Source organism: Castanea sativa, chromosome 1, assembly GCF_040712315.1.
Source record: "Castanea sativa cultivar Marrone di Chiusa Pesio chromosome 1, ASM4071231v1".
Classification (NCBI taxonomy): Eukaryota; Viridiplantae; Streptophyta; class Magnoliopsida; order Fagales; family Fagaceae; genus Castanea; species Castanea sativa.
Window position 1 is genome coordinate 60017606 of NC_134013.1, and position 18818 is coordinate 60036423.

Here is an 18818-nt window from a genome sequence, read left to right on the forward strand (position 1 = left end):
AGTGAGCTCTAATATAAATTTTGTTTTGTACTTTTGTACTAATAGTTTGGGTTATTTTCGTCATTAATATTATTGGTAGACTGTGAATGTTGAAAAAAAAAAAGTAAATGTAGAAGCACCAAAATTGACAATAAATTTTACATTTGTCAGACAAGTTGTTAATAGTAAATAATAATAAAATAGTGTTACCAGTGACCTCATATGAAAATCAACAATAACTTGTCAAGTTTCAACTCATTAGATGTGAAATTTGTTATGAAAACTATTGAGTTTACTATTACTTTTTTTTTTGATGAATAAGATGGAGGTGGAGGTGACCATATGTGACTTAGAATGTTGGATTGAGTCATAACTACTGTGACCAGGGTGCCACAGACCTCACCATAGCACCCCAAAAGAGCCAAAGGAGGAGACACCAAACATGCTAAGAACTCACCCCACATGGTACCCGCCACGACTCGAACGAAAAATCTCATGCATGCTTGTCGGATCTCACACCAACTGAGTCACCCCTTGGAGCCTACTATTACTCTTTTCATTTTGGTCATTCTTTTTGGCTTCCATTTCTATAAGGTGCTAAAAAAAACAAAAAGGTAGTCTCTTACTCTTACCTCCATTTCTAATAGTAATTAGTATAATCTGACCTAAGTATTAAATATGTGACACCCATTAAGATAAGTTACTCATGTAATATGTCGCATCAACACTGCTACGCTGTGAGAAGTTAGGTCAAAAATTTGTCGATAAGCATATACTCCATACAAGAAACTTAAATTTTATTATTTTTTTAATAAACTGTCCATACAATAACTTAAATGCTAATCCAAATCAAAGTTTTAAAAGAGCTTCAAATGTCATTACTGTTTTTGTTTTTGGTTTTTTAAATTGCAATCTTCCAATGCTACGGCAATATTGACATGGCCATTGTGTGAGCTGGCTTTTTGAGTCAGGTTAAAGGGTCGGCCATAGTTGGCAAAGTCATGGGACTCACATGGTATTGACACTATTATATTGATTTGACATTTGATGTAATTCATTCACCGACAATTAACAACCTATATTTAATTTACTTTTTCTTAAAAAAAAACTTATAAGATTTACTCGTAATTTTTGATAATTTATTTGCTAAGCATTTGTTTGGATAGTGCGTTTGAGGCCATGTTTTGTTTTATTTATTTTTCAGCTGAGTGCCTTTTGTATTGTTTATTGTCCATAAACAGTGCATTTAAGTATGTGAACAATAAAAATTTGATGAATAAAAATTTTATTATTATTTTTAATTTTCAGCAAAATAAACGATATTCAAACGGACCTTAAATATGAGTCAAAATTACAATTTTTAGGTTAAAAATGTGACAAAAAATGAAAATTAAATTGTTTTTATAAATCTATTTTCGTTAATTTTTATTTTCAAAAATTAAAAAAGTGAAAAGATTTCTACCAACCTGACACTTTAACAAATAAAATTAGATCTCTGAAATTTATATGCTTTCATAATTCTTTAATTTTGATAAGTAGAGTGTACACTAAACTCAATTTCAGGTGAAATAAACCTTAAAGTATTGAAAAAAAAAAGCCCCTAAAGTATTAATTAATAAATTTATTGTGTTTATGTGGGTGGACAGTTTAAAACCCACTTTTTTATTTAACAAACGTAAAAACAATTTGATCTTAAAACTTTTTTTAATATAATTTTTTTAAAGAACTTAAATTCCAAAAATTAAAGGCATGTTTGGTACATATGTTTAAACACATATTTTCAGTTTTTAAATAATATTACACGTAGTTTCATATATTTTTTTACCCACACATATTTTTTTTTAAAATAAAAATTATTATTTAAACACACGTACCAAACTGACCCTAAAAACTGTACCAACAAGCAGACATGCACTGAAGGCAACAATATATTTTACTTATTTATTATTTTAGTTAAGCCAATGACAACAGCATAAAGATTGTGACCATTCATATATTAAAAAAAAAAAAAAAGAAAGGTTTGTGACCATCCAATTACTCCGACAGATGCATGATTGAGACAATTTGTACGTCAAAAAACATGTGGGAGCCTTAGAAAAATTTTGTTAGTACTTTTTTTTTTTTTGGATAAATAAATTTTTTTAGTACTTAGAGTACTATACTCATAATTTTGTTGAAACATGATTTTGTTGAAAATGGAAGGGAAAAAAAAAAGAAGAAGAAGAAAAGAAAAGGGTTCAATATTTATGATGAAGAAAGTTCAGCGAGGAGGAACCCTTGTAGTTGTAGTGCACTTTGCTTCTACTTTTATGCTTTCTTGTTGCTGAGGCAAAGGAATGCCAAAAACAATAAGTGGATCGAGGTAGCTAAAAACTTTATCTGAAAAAGAGCTAAAGCCCAAAATTTGTGTTAAAGCATCAAGAATGTGGACAAATTCACAGTTGCAATGAAGTGTGTCTGTCTGTTGGACCACTACACCTACTAATATCTTGCATATAAAGCTTTGCTCCACTGCAGGAGGGTAGATCTGGTGACTGAAGCCACTGTTTGGTGGAGAATATGGGCAAAATCATGATAAAAAGAAGAAAAGTTTATTTATGAAAGGCTGTCTCATGGGAACTAGAACATAATTATGGTTTATGGGTCATTACAGAATTTTCCTTTTTTGGATGCTTTAAATTCAGGTTTACCTTTTACAAAAGGGATATGTTAACGAGTACTAGACGGTGCTTGTTAATGTTTCCTTTTTTGGATCTTACTTAAAAAGAGTGAAAAAAAGTCATCAAAAAAATTAATGAAAAAAATAAAAAACTGTCAAAGACTGCAAAAAACTGTCATAAAGTTTATAAAAAAAAAATTGTTATTAAAGGGCACTTTTTAGTGCCCATTAACACCACCCTTTACAAAATGGTCTATTTTCACTTCTCTTTAATATGTTTGAGCTTAGCATACGTTTTATCTAGCGTGTTTTTAGTTGGGTTAGAAGAGATGTTAATTGTGCTGTCATGCCCTAGCTAAATATTTGCATAAATCTTACAAATTGGTCGGTTTCGATGCCATTGTTCGGTTCCCCACTCCTCACCTTCTTTGTTTTTTTAAATAAAAAACCCTAATAGATGTCTTTATGTTGACTTTCAGATACACTACATCCGATCAACCATTCAAAAAGACCATGAGATTTATTTGATTTTGACCAACATATACAACAAGAATGCACCAAAATGGCAGCGGTGGTGTTCAATCTCCAGGTTTGAATCCCCGCCCCCAAAATTTACCTAAAAATGAATTCACCAAAATGGTAGAAAAACTACCTCAAAACATGTTGAATATTCAGTACCATACATATGAACATATCTTGCTTCGGAACTAACTCAGGGGAAAAAAAATGTGAAGCGCTAGATAAAATTATTTCAATGCTACGAGCATTTACATTACTCGTAACCATGTTATAATGCAAGTGCATACATTACTGAATCCAGTAGTTTGACTATATCATGTCAGTGGAGCTTTAGCATGAAGAAACCTGTGGACACCATCTACCTACAAGACTGATTTTTAAGTTGAGGGGATCTTTGAGATCTCTACCAATAACTTGTGTAGTGCTTGAGGCTTTGAGAAGAATGGCGAGTGATCAGCGCCTTTTACCCGAAAGACCCGTTCTGGGGGGCTTGAGTTTATCATGCTCTCTTGGAGAGTGCTGGATATTGCATTGTCTTCTGGAGTCTCAATATAAAACCGCCTCACAGATCCATATTTCATGTCAGTAAGAGAGAGCTTCTCCAAAACTGGTGCAAAGGGTATTGGCCTCATTGAAACAGACGCCAGAGCAACATCCTAGAATGGTAGAAGCAGAATGCGATCATCAAGAATAGTAGAAACAGAAAGGAAAAAGTTTTAAAAGAAGGGAAATGACACTATAGTCTCTCTCTTACACACACACACACACACACAAAAGAGAGACGTGACACCAGAATTTAAGAACCAATGAGTGTTTGCAACTTCTATTAGAATGGCTTCTATGTGCTACTCAATTGTGTCCTCTATTTGTAAACCCAAATAAAAAATAAAGGACAATGCAAGCAGTGCACTCCAAAATAAAACTGTATTTTGTTCCCTTGGAAAAAACAAACTGCTTCATGCTGACAATTATTTTACTTCCACATAAAGGAGAAATTATAAGGTCCTCCTGGTGGACAAGTGACGTGGTCCATCATTCCACTAAAAGATTCCCACCTGTTTAAAATTGTTGAGATAATTTTTTTTAAAAAAACAAAAACTAATTACTGACTCAATAATTTTAAACAAGTAAGAGATTTTTAGTGGAATGGTGGACAAGTAATGTGATCTACTAGAGGGCTGCATAATTTCTCCACATAAAGAGATGGGCCTTGGAAACTTCCCTAATATGAACAAGTGCACATCCCAAAAAATTCAAATCTACACAGGTGACCAGAAAAATAGTAAGGCAGACTTTTGTGGAATGAATGCTGCTTCACTGTTGATTGCAAATCAAATTAGCATGGCAAGCATTGGCAACCACTTAAAAGTCATACTTCCCAGAAATTTCTTCCCAACACAGAACCTTATAAAACATCCATTTCAAAATTACTGAAACTCTAAAACATTTAGCCAATTGCACAATGTTCCACTAATCCTTGAAAAAAGAAATCTTCATCATGTTTTATGATTTTTTTTCAATTGCTTCAATGTGCACACCACCACATACAAATATCACTCATTGCAAAGACACAGTCAAGAGTCAAGACATATTAACTTGGAGCTTCATGTCTCTTTATAATTGTCAATTATACAATTTAGTAAGAAACGGGAAATTTTTCTCTGAATAAGTAATGCACCTGGCGAATCTTGAATCCATGAACTCACCCTTTACCTTGCTCTTAGAAAGGGAGTGTCGGGTATACAAGTGTGAATGGAAGTCCCACGTGGAGTGTATGGAACTTGAGGCAAGTGATATCTCAATATGTTATATTAAGGCCTCAATTGAAGTCTCCCCATGGTGTAATTTCCACAACTAGTGCTATCACAACTTCCGTTGTCATAGTAAGTGGTATGAGAGTTGACGGTGGCAGAGTAGCAAAGTGGTCCCATTTGCAGTTGAAGCAAGGGTTGAGTGTGCACTTAGAGGCTGGACAAGTGAGCATTGCACAATGCAATCCCACAAAATCCTATACAAATGATCTTGGAAAAAGACCCACAAAAATAAGAATGATGCAACACAAGACTAACGGTGGCAAGGTGATGTGAATGTATGGGGATCCTATGGATGAGTGTGTGGGACTAAGTACTAACACATGGTTCTTTGGTCCTTTGGATGGCATATGAGATCCCATGGGTGAAACATGGTGAAGGAAGAAAGCCCATGGGGCAAATGCAAGCCTATTAAGCCCTATACAAATGATCTTGGAAAAAGGACCAGAACCCATAGGTTTAAGGTCTCAATTGAAGTCTTAAGGTCTTATCTTTCCAAGATCATTTGTATGTTATAAGGTGGTGCCTTTATATGTTATATTAAGGTCTCAATTGAAGTCTCCCAAAGGCCTTATCTTTCTAACAAGTGGTACCAGAGCTGACAATGATGTGCAACAAGGTAGCCAGCTCATCAAGATCCCTTTCTATTTGGTTTAGAAATTCTTAATTACTTTTTCGTTACTATTAAGAGTCTTAGCCTTTCTAGGATAAGGTTCCTAATTCTTCTTGGAATAGTTTTGGCAATAGCCTATAAAAAAAGGTTTTATTTGTTTTATAAAGATAAAAATTGAGAAATTTAAATTTAAGAAAACTCCAACAACTTATTTTAAGCTTTGAGGGTTTGATTGCCTTCTCCTTCCTAGGTGTGATCTTTTATTCTCCTTCCCAAGTATGATTGTCTATCGTTTATCTTTCTTTGTTTCTCATTCTATTCATTATTTTAATACCAAAAATCCCTCAAATTAATTCAAGATCCAATATTTCTACTACTTAACCTTCCAAAACCCTTAAACATCAAACCCTATTCAACATCCCTAAAGATCTCATCAAGAACCCTAATTTAATTCTGAATTCCTAAAGATCCTATGCCAAAATTGTTATCAGAGCCCATTAGGGCTTTCGATTTGAAATCTCCCTAAAGTGTAATCTCCCCAACACAAAATGGTGCAATTTGAGCTTTAACTCACTGGCAGTAGGCAAAATAAGTTAGCAAGTCCTTTATCAGCATCACCAATGTCATGGAGATAACCTGTTTAGAGCTACAACCTACAATGTTCAAATGTTCACAGATAGATAGTCTTAAATCTTAACTGCGAAGAACCAGTCAAGACTATACCCAAGAACCAACACTGTCAGCATGCAGGTTCACCTTCATCCTTCTCCACAAGTACATATGGGATTATGTCTGCCTATCTATTTCCTAACAAGCTATGCAGTAACACAGTCTTCCAACTTTGCAATTATGTATAACTACTTCAATTTACAAAGGAATCAAATCACCTCATCAAAGAATATACATTCAATATAATTTTATATTAAAAGTAAATTCTACCTTGGCAGGACTTTGGTTGAATAACAAATCCCTCAATGATGACTTATCTAGATCAATAGCTGTTGGAGGATGATCTTTCCCATTTGCGTATAAAAATTTCTGAGCCTGTCTCATTAGATCATTTGAACCTGCCTGCAATAGACTTAATTTATTAATCAATGTCAACACAGAGAATGTGTATATCTAAACTTTTTTCTTCAAAAATAACAAAAATATATCCCTTTTTTTTTTATAGATGAACTTATCATAAGAGGAATGCAACGGTTAGACATTGGTTGAAATTTCTTAGAATATGCATCTTATGAATCACCAAGGCTCACTGTCATGGTGTCAGGCTTATAAGGCTTGCACCATGCTCAGAGCCTAGAACTACTTCTCAACCTAATATTTTAGCTAGGGTGTAATTTCATTCCATGAAGATTTTGAGTAATATATCAGAGCAAAAGCGAGTTCTCTTTTTTTTTAATTCTTCCTTCTCTCTCTCTCTCTTTTGGGGGGGGGGGGGGCTCTCAATACTTTATAAAAATAAATATGAAAATGATAGCTAAACTACACATTACAGAAAGCACTAAGCATCATTAAAGGCCATGATAGGTAACTCATTTGTGGAGGCACAATGCTAGTTCCAAACAGAGAGGTCTAGATTATGCAAGGAAATCTTGAGAATCAGTTCAACCCATAAGTTTTCCTAATTACTATAACTGTATAATGTAATAAAATTCATTAAAAAAGGAAAATGCTTATTTCTTTTCTTTTCTTTTTTTTGGGGGGGGGGGGGGGGATGTTTCACTAAAAGAAAGCAAAAATCATTTAAAGAAAGTTTCAAATTGCGAAATTCATCATTTAAAGAAAGTAAACAATTAATGAAATTCAGTTATACTAGAATGAAGGGAAAACCTGTTTAGTGAACATATCAAGAGTGCTTTGTCCATTAGTCAACATAGCCGCAGCAACAAAAATAGCCTTTGAAATTTTGGAAGGAAAACTTTCCATTGCATGTGATATACATGTACCACCAAAATCATGTCCCACCAAGATCACCTATATAAAATTTCAAAAACAAAAAGCGAAAAGAGAAAATGTAAGAGATCTATTCAAGAAGAGGAAATCTTCTGACAACTTAAGTACCAATTCAGATTCAAACATCAAACAACACAAATGTAAACCAAAAGCAATAAGTAGAAGGGTAAAACTTCGGTACAATTTTATAGGTGCTATAGCTTAGGCTCTCCAATTAAATTCAACCATATGGTTGCATTGACCAGTGAAACACATAGTTGAATTTAATAGTCTTTGGAAAAGATAACATTGTTTTTACTGCATTTGTCAATACAAACATGTGGTTCAATTCAATTGGGGAATCTAAGGTACAACACCTAAGGAATTGTACATAAGTTTTACCCTAAGCAGAAATAGCAAACAACTAGCAACAGCAATTCAACAGCAGAATTCACTATTCTAGTTGACTAATATAGATTGAGTACAACCATTAAAAGCTTTTTAATTACTGCTTTCGAAATTAGCAGTGTGACACATAACCTCCTTTTCAAATGTAGTTAATATCATTTTATATGCTAAAAGTGTGAACATGATCCCAATTTCCATTAATCTAATAAATGACTAATATAAGAATTTTGAACTCAACAACCCAACAGCAAGTTCGAATTCTTATAAGAAGAGCAAGCTGGATTAGTTCTGTTCATCACCCTCTCTTTCTATCTCATTTTTTTTCTGCATTAGGCAGTTTTGTTCATCTCATGAATCCCCAGAAAGGCAAAGCCTTCAAATTTTTTTTAAAATGGCAGGGATCTTGCTAGCAGGAGCGGGAAAGCACCTCATGTTATTCTTTACAAAGAGAACATCAAAAAGGTGAGAAGTCAATACCCTAGCTTTTATAATTTTGAGCAACTCTAATGTGTAAGAAGAAACACACCATGGTGATTAGCAGTTAATAATCTTGTTTTCATTAATTCTATTTGAAGTTGGTAGTAAACTGTTCATGGTAACATCAATACCTCTCTCCCCCTAAGAAAAAAGTAGTGACAGTGAACACATAAAATATTAAATAAATAATTTAGCTAATATCAAAAGAAAAGAACCTTCTCATCCTCAGCAAGTTTTCCAAGAAAATCATTAAGTGGCTTCACATATTGAGAAAGACTTGTAATGCTGTTTGTGTCAAATGCATGAATCCCAGAACCGGTTAAGTCTATGGCAGATACTTTGAAACCACCTTCTTCTAGAAGTGCTATAGTTTTATACCAACACCATGCACCAAAGCCACCTCCATGGATAAGGACAAAATGGCTGGTTTCTAGATCATCGAGCTTTATATCCTGTCAAACAGAAATATTTGGGAATCATAAGCAAGTCAAAATGATAAGAGGTGAAAAGCATAACAGGAATTTGAAACTTAACACCATACTTTATCCCAAACAGTTCGTTCACACCACCCTTATGTATAAAGGCTTGTCATGTCTAAAGCCGTAACTATTTTAGATTAACTGTCATGATTTACGTTTTGCATAGAACAAAGAGAAACCACTCCAATGTTTAGCCATTCATTGCCTATAATTTTATTGGTTCCTGCATTTACCCTTGCATCACAAATTTAGTATAAGAGCGACAGCAGTTCAGGTCATGTAACCATTTTTAGGATGCAGATGCATCCTTAGCCACTATAGAAAGGAGTGGACATACGCAATGGTTCTTTTAAGAGTATTGAAGAAAGAGACAAGGGCTGTCCCAAGTGGTGCACATTAAATAGCAAAGAGAATTAGAGACATAGATTCTGCACCAAAGTGTCATGACCTGCAATTTTTTTGTTGAGATTCCTCTTCAATGAACTTTAATTTGTTAAACGAGAATCCAATAGATGAAAACTATAGAGAATTGCATGCCCCCACTAATATATTCAAATGCGGGCTTAAACAAGAGCTCATACAGGCACCATCAAGAATATACTCAGAATAGTCAATTCATATTCCAAAAGTCTTAATATCTATATACATAGGAAAATACATCAACTAAGGACCCCTTCTCCCAATTCACATTGTAATCACTAATCAATCAACCATTAAGATAGCAAAAGCAACACAGCACATACCAATGCTCTCTCTCTCTCTCTCTCTCTCACACACACAAACACACACACAAAACAAAGCAAACAATTCGAAGCTAATTGAAGGCCATCAAACATTTATTATTTATTTCCCTCCCCCCCCCAAAAAAAAAAAACCTGAAGTCTTAAACATCATATCATCATTTCAGCATCACAACCATACAATTCCATAATTTCCATATCCAACACCTCCACTGCAAGAAAACCCAAAAAACCATTAAAATTTAAAAATAAAAATAAAAAGAAAGAAAGAGAAATCCAAAAACAGAACCATCCAAACTCTAACAAAACCATCCAATTCAACAACTTTCAACTAAAAAAAAACACCCAGATAGACAAACCTAATCACCAAGCTGGTAAGGCTTTCAAGTATTCATTATATAATTACCATTCCCAAAAAAAAAAAAACACATATTACACTTGATGAACAATCCAAACTCTTAACAAAACCATCCAATTCAACAACTTTCAACCAAAACAAAAAAGAAAAAGAAAAAGAAAAAAAACCCAGAAAGGCAGAGGCCAAGGCAAACCTGATTAACAAGCTGCTGAGGCTGGAGAAGAGGGTCGGTGAGGGAGCGAGCTCTGGAGCTAGAACTCCGTGGCAGCTGATTCTTCTTAGAGTTGGGGTACCTAAGCGAAGCAGAGCGATCGAAAGGCAGAGAGCCGTTGTGTTGTTGTTGTAAAATGATGGTGGCGGCAGCAGCAAGAGCTTGTTCTTGAATCAAAGCATCATCAACGAATTTCTCTTTACGCGATGATCGAATTCGAGTCCACCTGTTGCTTGAATTGGAAGACACTGTTGCTGCTGTGTTGCTTGCATTGGCAAGTCTCTTTGTGGCTTTCCTTTTGTTCACTGGCTTGGGAGCCAGACAGCCACACAGGTTGCCCATTGAAGCTGCTGCATGTAAAAGTAGAACAGAACAAAACAAAACACAGAGACAAAGAAGAAGAGGAAGGGAAAGAGGTTTTGTATTTATGGGTTGGCAAAGTTTAGAAACTCATTGAGGAAGGAAGGTCGCAGGAAGGAACTGAACAGAGAGAGAGAGAGAGAGAGAGAGTGGGGTTGCAGTCTTGGAGAGAAGGACGGCTTTGGGGACTTTTGATTTGAGAGTTAAAGCTTTATATATAGTGCGTAGTGTCTCCTGATCACAAAGGTGGTCTCTTGCTTTTGCTGTGTACTGTGTACTGTGTCAACTTACCCAAATTTACTTTGGAAATGTACTATTCACAAAGTGTTTGTGTGTGCGTGTGTATTTTTATTATTATTATTATTATTATTAAATAGAAATGTATATGGACAGTGTATTTGGATAAATCTATTTTTATTTGGGTTTATATTACTTCAAAGATACTAATGTTTTTTTCTGGGATAAATATGAAGGAAAAAGTTAACAAATGTCCTAAGGATTAGTACAGGAAATATATTTAGAAACTTTTTAACGGAAAAGAAAAAAATAACTAATTTTTTGATAACTTTTTTTATATTTTTCATAAAAGTTATATCAACAATTTTTTAAAAATGATCCATTAATAAATATTCTAAAGACACTCATTAACCAAACCCAAAAATAAATTTTTTTTTTTATTATAATTAGAGGAGGGAGATTTAAATTTTGAATATTTCCATTAAAAATAGCAATAAGTGTCCGTTATTGTTAACAATAAAATTATTTACAAATAAATTTATGGTTGCACTTAAGTTGACAATTAACTTGCTAGCATTTACATCAACTCGTGCAAAAATTTTCATCTATCTATACTTTCTACAACACCTACAACTATTATCTTTTTGAATTCAAAAATAAAACTCCAAAAATTTAGGTTTTTTTTTCCCCTTCATGTTCATCTTTTTATTCTCTAAAATTTAGCCATTTTTTATTCATTTTCATCCAAATAAAAACACCTCCATTTTTTTTAAAACAAAAAACTAAGAGAACTTTTAAAATTTACTCTTCTTTCCCCTCACGTTCATCGTATTTTTCCTACCCAATCTTTTCTAAATATCACTACACCACTTTCAAACACATGTTTAAGAAAGAAATTGCAGATATTACTTTAAAAATTTTATAAAAAAATCTAGAAAAATCCCTGAGCACAAGCAATTAGCATGCATAGAGGCTATTTTAGTATAAGAACTTACTTTTTCTATTTTATCTAACAACTTTTGAAAAACACCTATATCGAATTATCTATTTTAAAATATATTTTATTAAAATATCAAATTTTTTTGTTGTTTCTCTCTCTTCACACCCCACAACCATCACTCATGCTCTTCCCTCACTTTCGAGATATGTAAAAATATAATAAAAAACTAAAATGCAAATAACTTGTGCCAGTGTAAATTTTCATGATTATTGTAGATTTGGATCAGTTTTGCACAATTTTATATAAGCTAATGTAGGCAACTTTTAGGGTTGATTGGTCAAAATTTTGACCTTAATCTACTTTCCATAATCTATTGCAAGTGTGTACTTAAGTACATGAATTTTTACTTTTTCATTTTTCTTTATTGAAATATATTTGAGGGAAAAATTTACATTATACTAGTTCTCGTGCAATTTCCTATTCTTTTAAATTTACTAGTGGTATCATGGATTTTAGACTTCTTGGGTTAGCTTCATGATTGATTATTTTAGTATCATTTTCTTTGGGATTCCTTTTAATGATATTTCCTATAAAGATATATGTTACCTACTACCTATACACGTTTTTAATAATAACTTTGCATTTTTTTAAGGATTTCCTATAAAGATACATATAGGGATTGATTTTTATATGATTTTTTTTACTATTTAATAACGTTAATGTTTATTCTTTTCCTTTTGTTTTTTCATTCATAGTTTATAATTGGCCAATCTGATTTTGAGCATACTCTTGTGACTATGAGGAAACAAGCAACTACAAGCATATAGAATATTTTGTATGATATCTATGTAATATATACTCTTATCTTTTTCGTGAATCATACAATATATACAATTTTTTTTTATAAATAATTTGATAGTTAAAACAAGCTAAGTATAGATTTTTTGTCCCACTTTTTGTATTCTATTTTATAATCAATCATAGTATGCTATGTGTTTTATTTTATTTTTTTCATTTTAAACTTTGATTATTTTATAAGAAAAATCAAATAAATATATAACAAGTTGTGATTGATGTAACATAAAATGGAACACAAGGGTCAAAAAAATTGTATTAAGAGGGTAGTTTACAATCGATCAGGAGTTTGGATTATTTGAAGTTTGAATGTCTCAATTTGATATATTAAAAAATCCGAACAAGTTAAACTACAAGTGGGTTTCAGTTAGCTCAACTGGTAAAGTTTCTGATAGTTGAATAAGAGATTTAGGGTTCAATCTCCGCCTACACTAAAACTGATTGGTGTCTTAGTTCATAAAAAACTAATTGATGTTTTGATCTGATGATAAAGAAACCAATCAACTATGCTTATGATTTTAATGGATAGATGAGTTGTATTACTATTTACTAATGTCACGGATTTTTAGAAACTGAAGCATATGACACAAGTCGCACAACCATGGAAATGTGAAATGTCACTAGTCAACTGCTGCAGCTAGCTTCCAAATATAGCTGTAGGTTTGTATTTATATTTCATTAATTAAGCCCCTTTTTCCCCGACTGTGTCTGTCCATGTGTGCTAACATTAAAAACACGTGAAGAGAGATTTTTTACAAAAATGTTTTTTGAGAAAAAAAATAATGAATGTATTTTTATAGACATTTATATTAGAATTTTTCTATTTGTTTTAATAATAACATTTTTTTGAAAATAAATTATTTTTCAAACAAAAAATCTATAAAGTTATCTTTTTTTTTTTTTAATGTTTGGCCAATGACTTTAAAATAAGTTGATAAGTTATTCTTAATTTTCTTTATTTAATTTTACGTGAAATAAAGTTATTTTTCTTATTTAATTTCATGTGTATAAAATTTTTTTTTAGAAAATTTAAGTGGAAAACAATTTTATTTCTTGCTTGGTTAAAGCACAGGAAGTTAAAAGATAATTTTAATTTGATTTTTTTTATATTAACAAACATATAAAAATACAAAAAATTATTTTCACGTAAAGTTTTTTATTAATACAGATGGGTAAAAAGAAAAATTTGATGTGACAATTTTATTGGAGGTATAGTAAAAGTTATTTTAAGAAATTGTTATAGAATTAAAATTTTATTTTTTAAAATATGGTAGGTTTTAATCCCTTTTCCCATATTAATAGTTATAGGAATTTTAGACAATAAACTCACTACCCCACTCTACTAACTTCTTATATTCTTATCACCGCACACCCCTAGTGTAGTAGTCACTCCACAAGTATAAATGCTTGTAGGGTGTGAGGAGTAAAGAATTGGGTTCAAGTCTCCAGGAGGGAGTTTCACATACATATACACTTAAATTAGAGTAAAGTAAAAATTATACTAAAAAAAAAATTATTATATTCTCCATTAATTAAAAAAAAAAATATATCTTATATTGGATTCAAAAGAGGCTTGTCGTATACCATCTTAATTTTGGTTGGCGGTGTTAAAGATCGACATGAAGTTTTACGAATGCTACCAAATCCTAGAATTTTCGGCGATCATTTAAATCCACTATCGATCAACTTGTGTTTTAGTCGGTGCTAGATTGCTATTTATTAGTACTACAAATTTGTGGTCCACTTCTTTTGCCCTAGAATTAACATTTCATTTTGGCTGGGAATTAAGAAAAAGAGAATTGCCCATTAATTGGTTCTTCACCATAAAAAGGAGTTAAAGGAAGAAAAGGACCACCACGCAATTGTCATTTTCCAACGTAGAAAAGAGGGAACGCCCTATTGGCAAAATTTTGTTTTTAACGAAGAAATTCAAAATTTTAACTATCAATTTAAATAAAAAAAATTAATAATAGAAATGGACTTAGAAAAGGGCTATGGAGAAGGCATCTTCGTTATAAGTACAAAGATTTTTTTATTGAACTATTATATTGGCAATTATGCACATGATATCATCTTTGTAAGAACTTATCCCAATGCAATTTTTAAGAAAAAAAAAAACCCTTTCTTTAATTAGCCGTGAGAAGGGAGCCAAAGAACTTTATAGCCTTTACATAATTCTTTAACTGATTGCTTTGTGATTGTGATTCAGGGTGGAAAATTTTCTTTAGTAAACTAATTTTTCTTTCTTTTTTTGGGCTTTAACCCTTTAATTGATTAGACGTCAAGTTCTACTTGCTGCTATATTTTTGTATTATAAATTGAACATATTTAGTAATGTTATTGTTCATGGACTATATTCATTATCATTTGCCACTTTAGGCGTGTCACATAAGAATTCACACCATATATGGACCTCCATTGGGAATTGCATTGAACGAAATTATACAGAAGTGAGACTTTGAAACTAAGCTACTTTGAACGCTCAAAAGACAATTTTTTTTTTCTTTGGTTGACAAGTATGGAAAGAATTTATTGTGCTAAGAAGTAAGAACTTTTTAGACTTGTCAAAAAGTCATAGAGAAGGCTTTCTTGTTGCCACAAGTTTCTTAACAACTAGAAGGAAAGGTGGAAGGAATATCAAATAAAAATTTCTAGACCCATTTTAATTCTATTGTTTACCAAATTAATTAAGATGGATTGGCTTTTTTTCTAAACCCCCTTAAAGGTATCATTTGCTTTTACATTCAATAGTAGCACTTTCGAGATTGAAATTGTATAGAACTTGCAAGATTAGCAGTGTGAATGTAAAATCAAAGAAAGGCACAGCTTGTTTTGGATGGTTATAAAAGATGACCTTGTCTTTGTGAAGGGGATCAAGAAATTAATGTAGTTGGTGGAGGTTCAGAAGTTTATTGGATCTCAGTGAGCAGAATCATAATGGACGTAAACAAATAAATCATGCAAAGGAGGTGGATAATAAATTATGGCCTTATTCAATTGTACCAATTTTTCTTATTTTTCTCAACAAAAAAAAAAATTCTTCTTTTTCATTTTTTGGATAAACAAATTGTATTTAGCATATCACAGATCCTGCAGGTACATGTATTATTTAGTTTTTTTTTCCAGTAACCATATTGGTAGTTGACATTATTTTATTCATGCTAGACAAATTTGTTAGATGAAGTCATGAATTTCAAACTGTCGAAAAACATTACCTGTAAAGCCCAACTTTCAGCTAAGAAACGATTCTCTGCGTAAAATTGAAGCTATACTGACATAAGAATTCCACAACTCATGAATTGGCTTTTTCTTTATTATTATTATTATTATTATTATTATTATTATTATTATTATTATTATTATTATTTACCTCCTAATGCTGAGCTTATTATCAAGAACTATTTGCAATTGATGATTGAAAAACATTTTGTGTCCAATGTACAGTTTGTACCTACGACCTACGGGGACCATACACAAATAAATGTTCTCAAATGATTGTGGTTCAAGATCTTAAAGATAGCCCCCAAACCTTTTCAAAGGATAGTTCTGTTTATAATTAATCAGATTATTGCCAGAGTATCCAGTAGTTGCAAGCAATAAATGAGTTATGCACATTTGCCAGAACCACCTAAAAGCTTATTTCATTTGAATACATGGTCCAAGAGAGAGCAGAGAGACCAGTAATTGTTTAGATGCTTCACATGCTTTTTATGGCATAAAGAAGCTTACCATACCCCATTAAGCATTTTAATGTCGCACTTGAATAAACTTTTTTTTTTTTTGGTTCTCCTCTTTCTTCTTCTTTCAAACTTGTTCAAATCTCCTTTACCATTTGATAACATAGCAAAATATTAAAAAAAGAAAAAGAAAAAGTTTCCAGTTTCTTTTTAAGCTTTGTATGATCTTTAGTTCTGTGAAGATTCTACAAAAACTGGTTCGGCCCTGATTCCTGAATGTCAATATATTTCTTTAATTGCTTGTGACTCTTTTTGCTTTCTGTAAGCAAGGTATGGGTGGTGGAAAAGAGTGGTTGCAATTTGTATACTTTAATCAATGCCCACCCACATAGCTGAAATTTGAGATAACTTCCCAACTGTGCAAATCTACACAAAATTAATTTAGCCCTCTTTCTCTCTGTCCTGTCGATTGCTTAAGCTTAACCTTCACTTTGAATTGGTTTAATAAAAAACTAAGTGCTTTTGTAATATAAAAAGCGTTATAAAATGATAGTATTGGCATAAAGATAGCTAAGCCATTTGGTGGTTTCTGATTAGGGGTGGCAATTCGTGTTTGCAGGTCAGGTTCATATCGTGTCGAGCCATGAGTATTCGGCTATATGGGTTGACCTGAACCTGACCTGTTTAGTAAACGTGTTTGGAATCTTCAACCCGAACACGATCTGTTTATTAAACAGGTCAACCCGACTCGACACGTTTAATTCGTTTAATTAACAAGTCATGTAAATATCAATATAAATGACCCATTTAATAATCTATTTGATGAATAGGTCATACCAAACCTATATAATTTTTCTCAATTCCCATATATCTAAAATTAAAATACAATTGCAACTATAAATATAGTAATAAACATATAAAAACAATCATTAATTGGGCAATAATATCAAAATAACTAATAATTTTATAAGCTAAATGGGTCAAACAGGTCAGACTGGTTCACATGTTAAACACGAACACGACTCGTTTATTAAACGGGTTAGCCGTGTCAACCGAATATGACCTGAACCCGTTTAGCCTCTACCCATGACCTGTTTATAAACGGGTTAGTCGTGTCAGGTTTGCGGGTTGTGTTAGATTTTATCACCCCTATTTTTAGTGATTCAGATTTTTGTTTAATTTTTTTTAAAAAGGTCAAATTGCTCAAAACTGAACTAGCGGACTTTTGTAGAAATCTAAGATGGGGTTATGGAAAAGGAGAAGAGAGAATAGACAATATATGCAAATTTCAAATGGTTACGTACGGCTTACATCCACATATAAAAGTTAAGGCGAAACTATATTATTAGTCTTGAAGTTTACCATGTAAGGGCAATTAGTTCCTCAAGTTCTAAGTGTGTCCCTCAAGTTTTTAAAATTAGTAATATTATGGTCCGTTTGGGATCCGCTTAGTTTGCTAAAACTGAAAACTTTTTGTTGAAAGTACTGTAAATAAATATAAAAGTTAGCTAAAATAGTACAGTGAGACCCATGAATAGTTAACAGAATGACTAAGTATCCATTTGGCAAAGATTATTTTTTTGCCAACTTATTTTACTATTCAACTTATTTTTGCTACTATTTATGGTCTCATTGCACTTTTTGGTACCATTCATAGATCTCACTGTACTATCTTAGCTAACTTTTAGCTTTATTTATAGTACTTTCAGCAAAAAGTTTTCAGTTTCGGCAAAATAAACGGATTTCAAACGGATCTAGTCATTTTGTTAACTACCGTTAATGTATTGCTTATATGGCTAACAGAACAATAATTTGAAAATTTTTTCAATGAAAAAATTTTCAAAAATTATTATACTAAGAATCAAATTGACCCGGTTTCAAAATCTAATCTTAATTCTATTTGGTTCCAAATCAAAACCCCACTTGGCCATCAGATTTTGAAATGTGAGAGAAAGTGATTAAACAGACCTTACTCACATCCAATTCAGACAGCCAAAAATTGGATCACATAGTGCAATCCTCAATGCCGACTGACTCAATTTGAGATTGGGGATAGGCATTATGAATTTCTCTGTCTTTAGTCTTCACAATGCAATAATTCTAAATGATCCCAAACAATAAAGAAAAAGTTTGGCTTGCAATTCAACTATACAATGATCAAGAAAAGAAAAAACAATAGATAGAGTTTGAATATAGATCCAGATTCCAACAATCTTCAAATGAATAAGTAGCAGAATTAAATAATCAATAATCAAAGCACATGCTATACGAGATAATAACAAGGTACAATGCCGTTGATCTCTTGGAGAAAGAAAGAGAGAAGTCCTTCTTGGACCACCTTTTTTTTTTTTTTTTTTGGTGTAGCGTTAGTTAGGCTTCGTTTGGGAGTTCATAAAGGAATGGAATAGAATGATCATAAGGAAATTGAATGTATTTAAGTAAGGGAAATGAATGGAATGGAATGGAATTAAGTAACCTTGATTGGATATTTTAAAATAAAGGAATGGAAATTAATGAAAATTAATGGAATGTAAGTAATCTTGTTTGGGAGTAACAT

The 18818-nt window shown here is 32.2% G+C and overlaps 1 protein-coding gene across 1 annotated transcript; it reads right to left on the bottom strand.

Annotated features, from left to right (window-relative positions):
* Positions 1 to 3275: 3275 nt before the first annotated feature.
* LOC142622025 (putative methylesterase 11, chloroplastic) lies at positions 3276 to 10739 on the bottom strand. Its single transcript, XM_075795433.1, has 5 exons — positions 10175 to 10739; positions 8620 to 8856; positions 7418 to 7561; positions 6521 to 6652; positions 3276 to 3813 (listed from the first exon to the last, which is right to left on the bottom strand). Exons 1-5 carry the CDS (start codon positions 10532 to 10534, stop codon positions 3535 to 3537), a joined length of 1152 nt encoding a protein of 383 aa, XP_075651548.1. The 5' UTR covers positions 10535 to 10739; the 3' UTR covers positions 3276 to 3534.
* Between the last annotated feature and the right edge of the window lie 8079 nt (positions 10740 to 18818).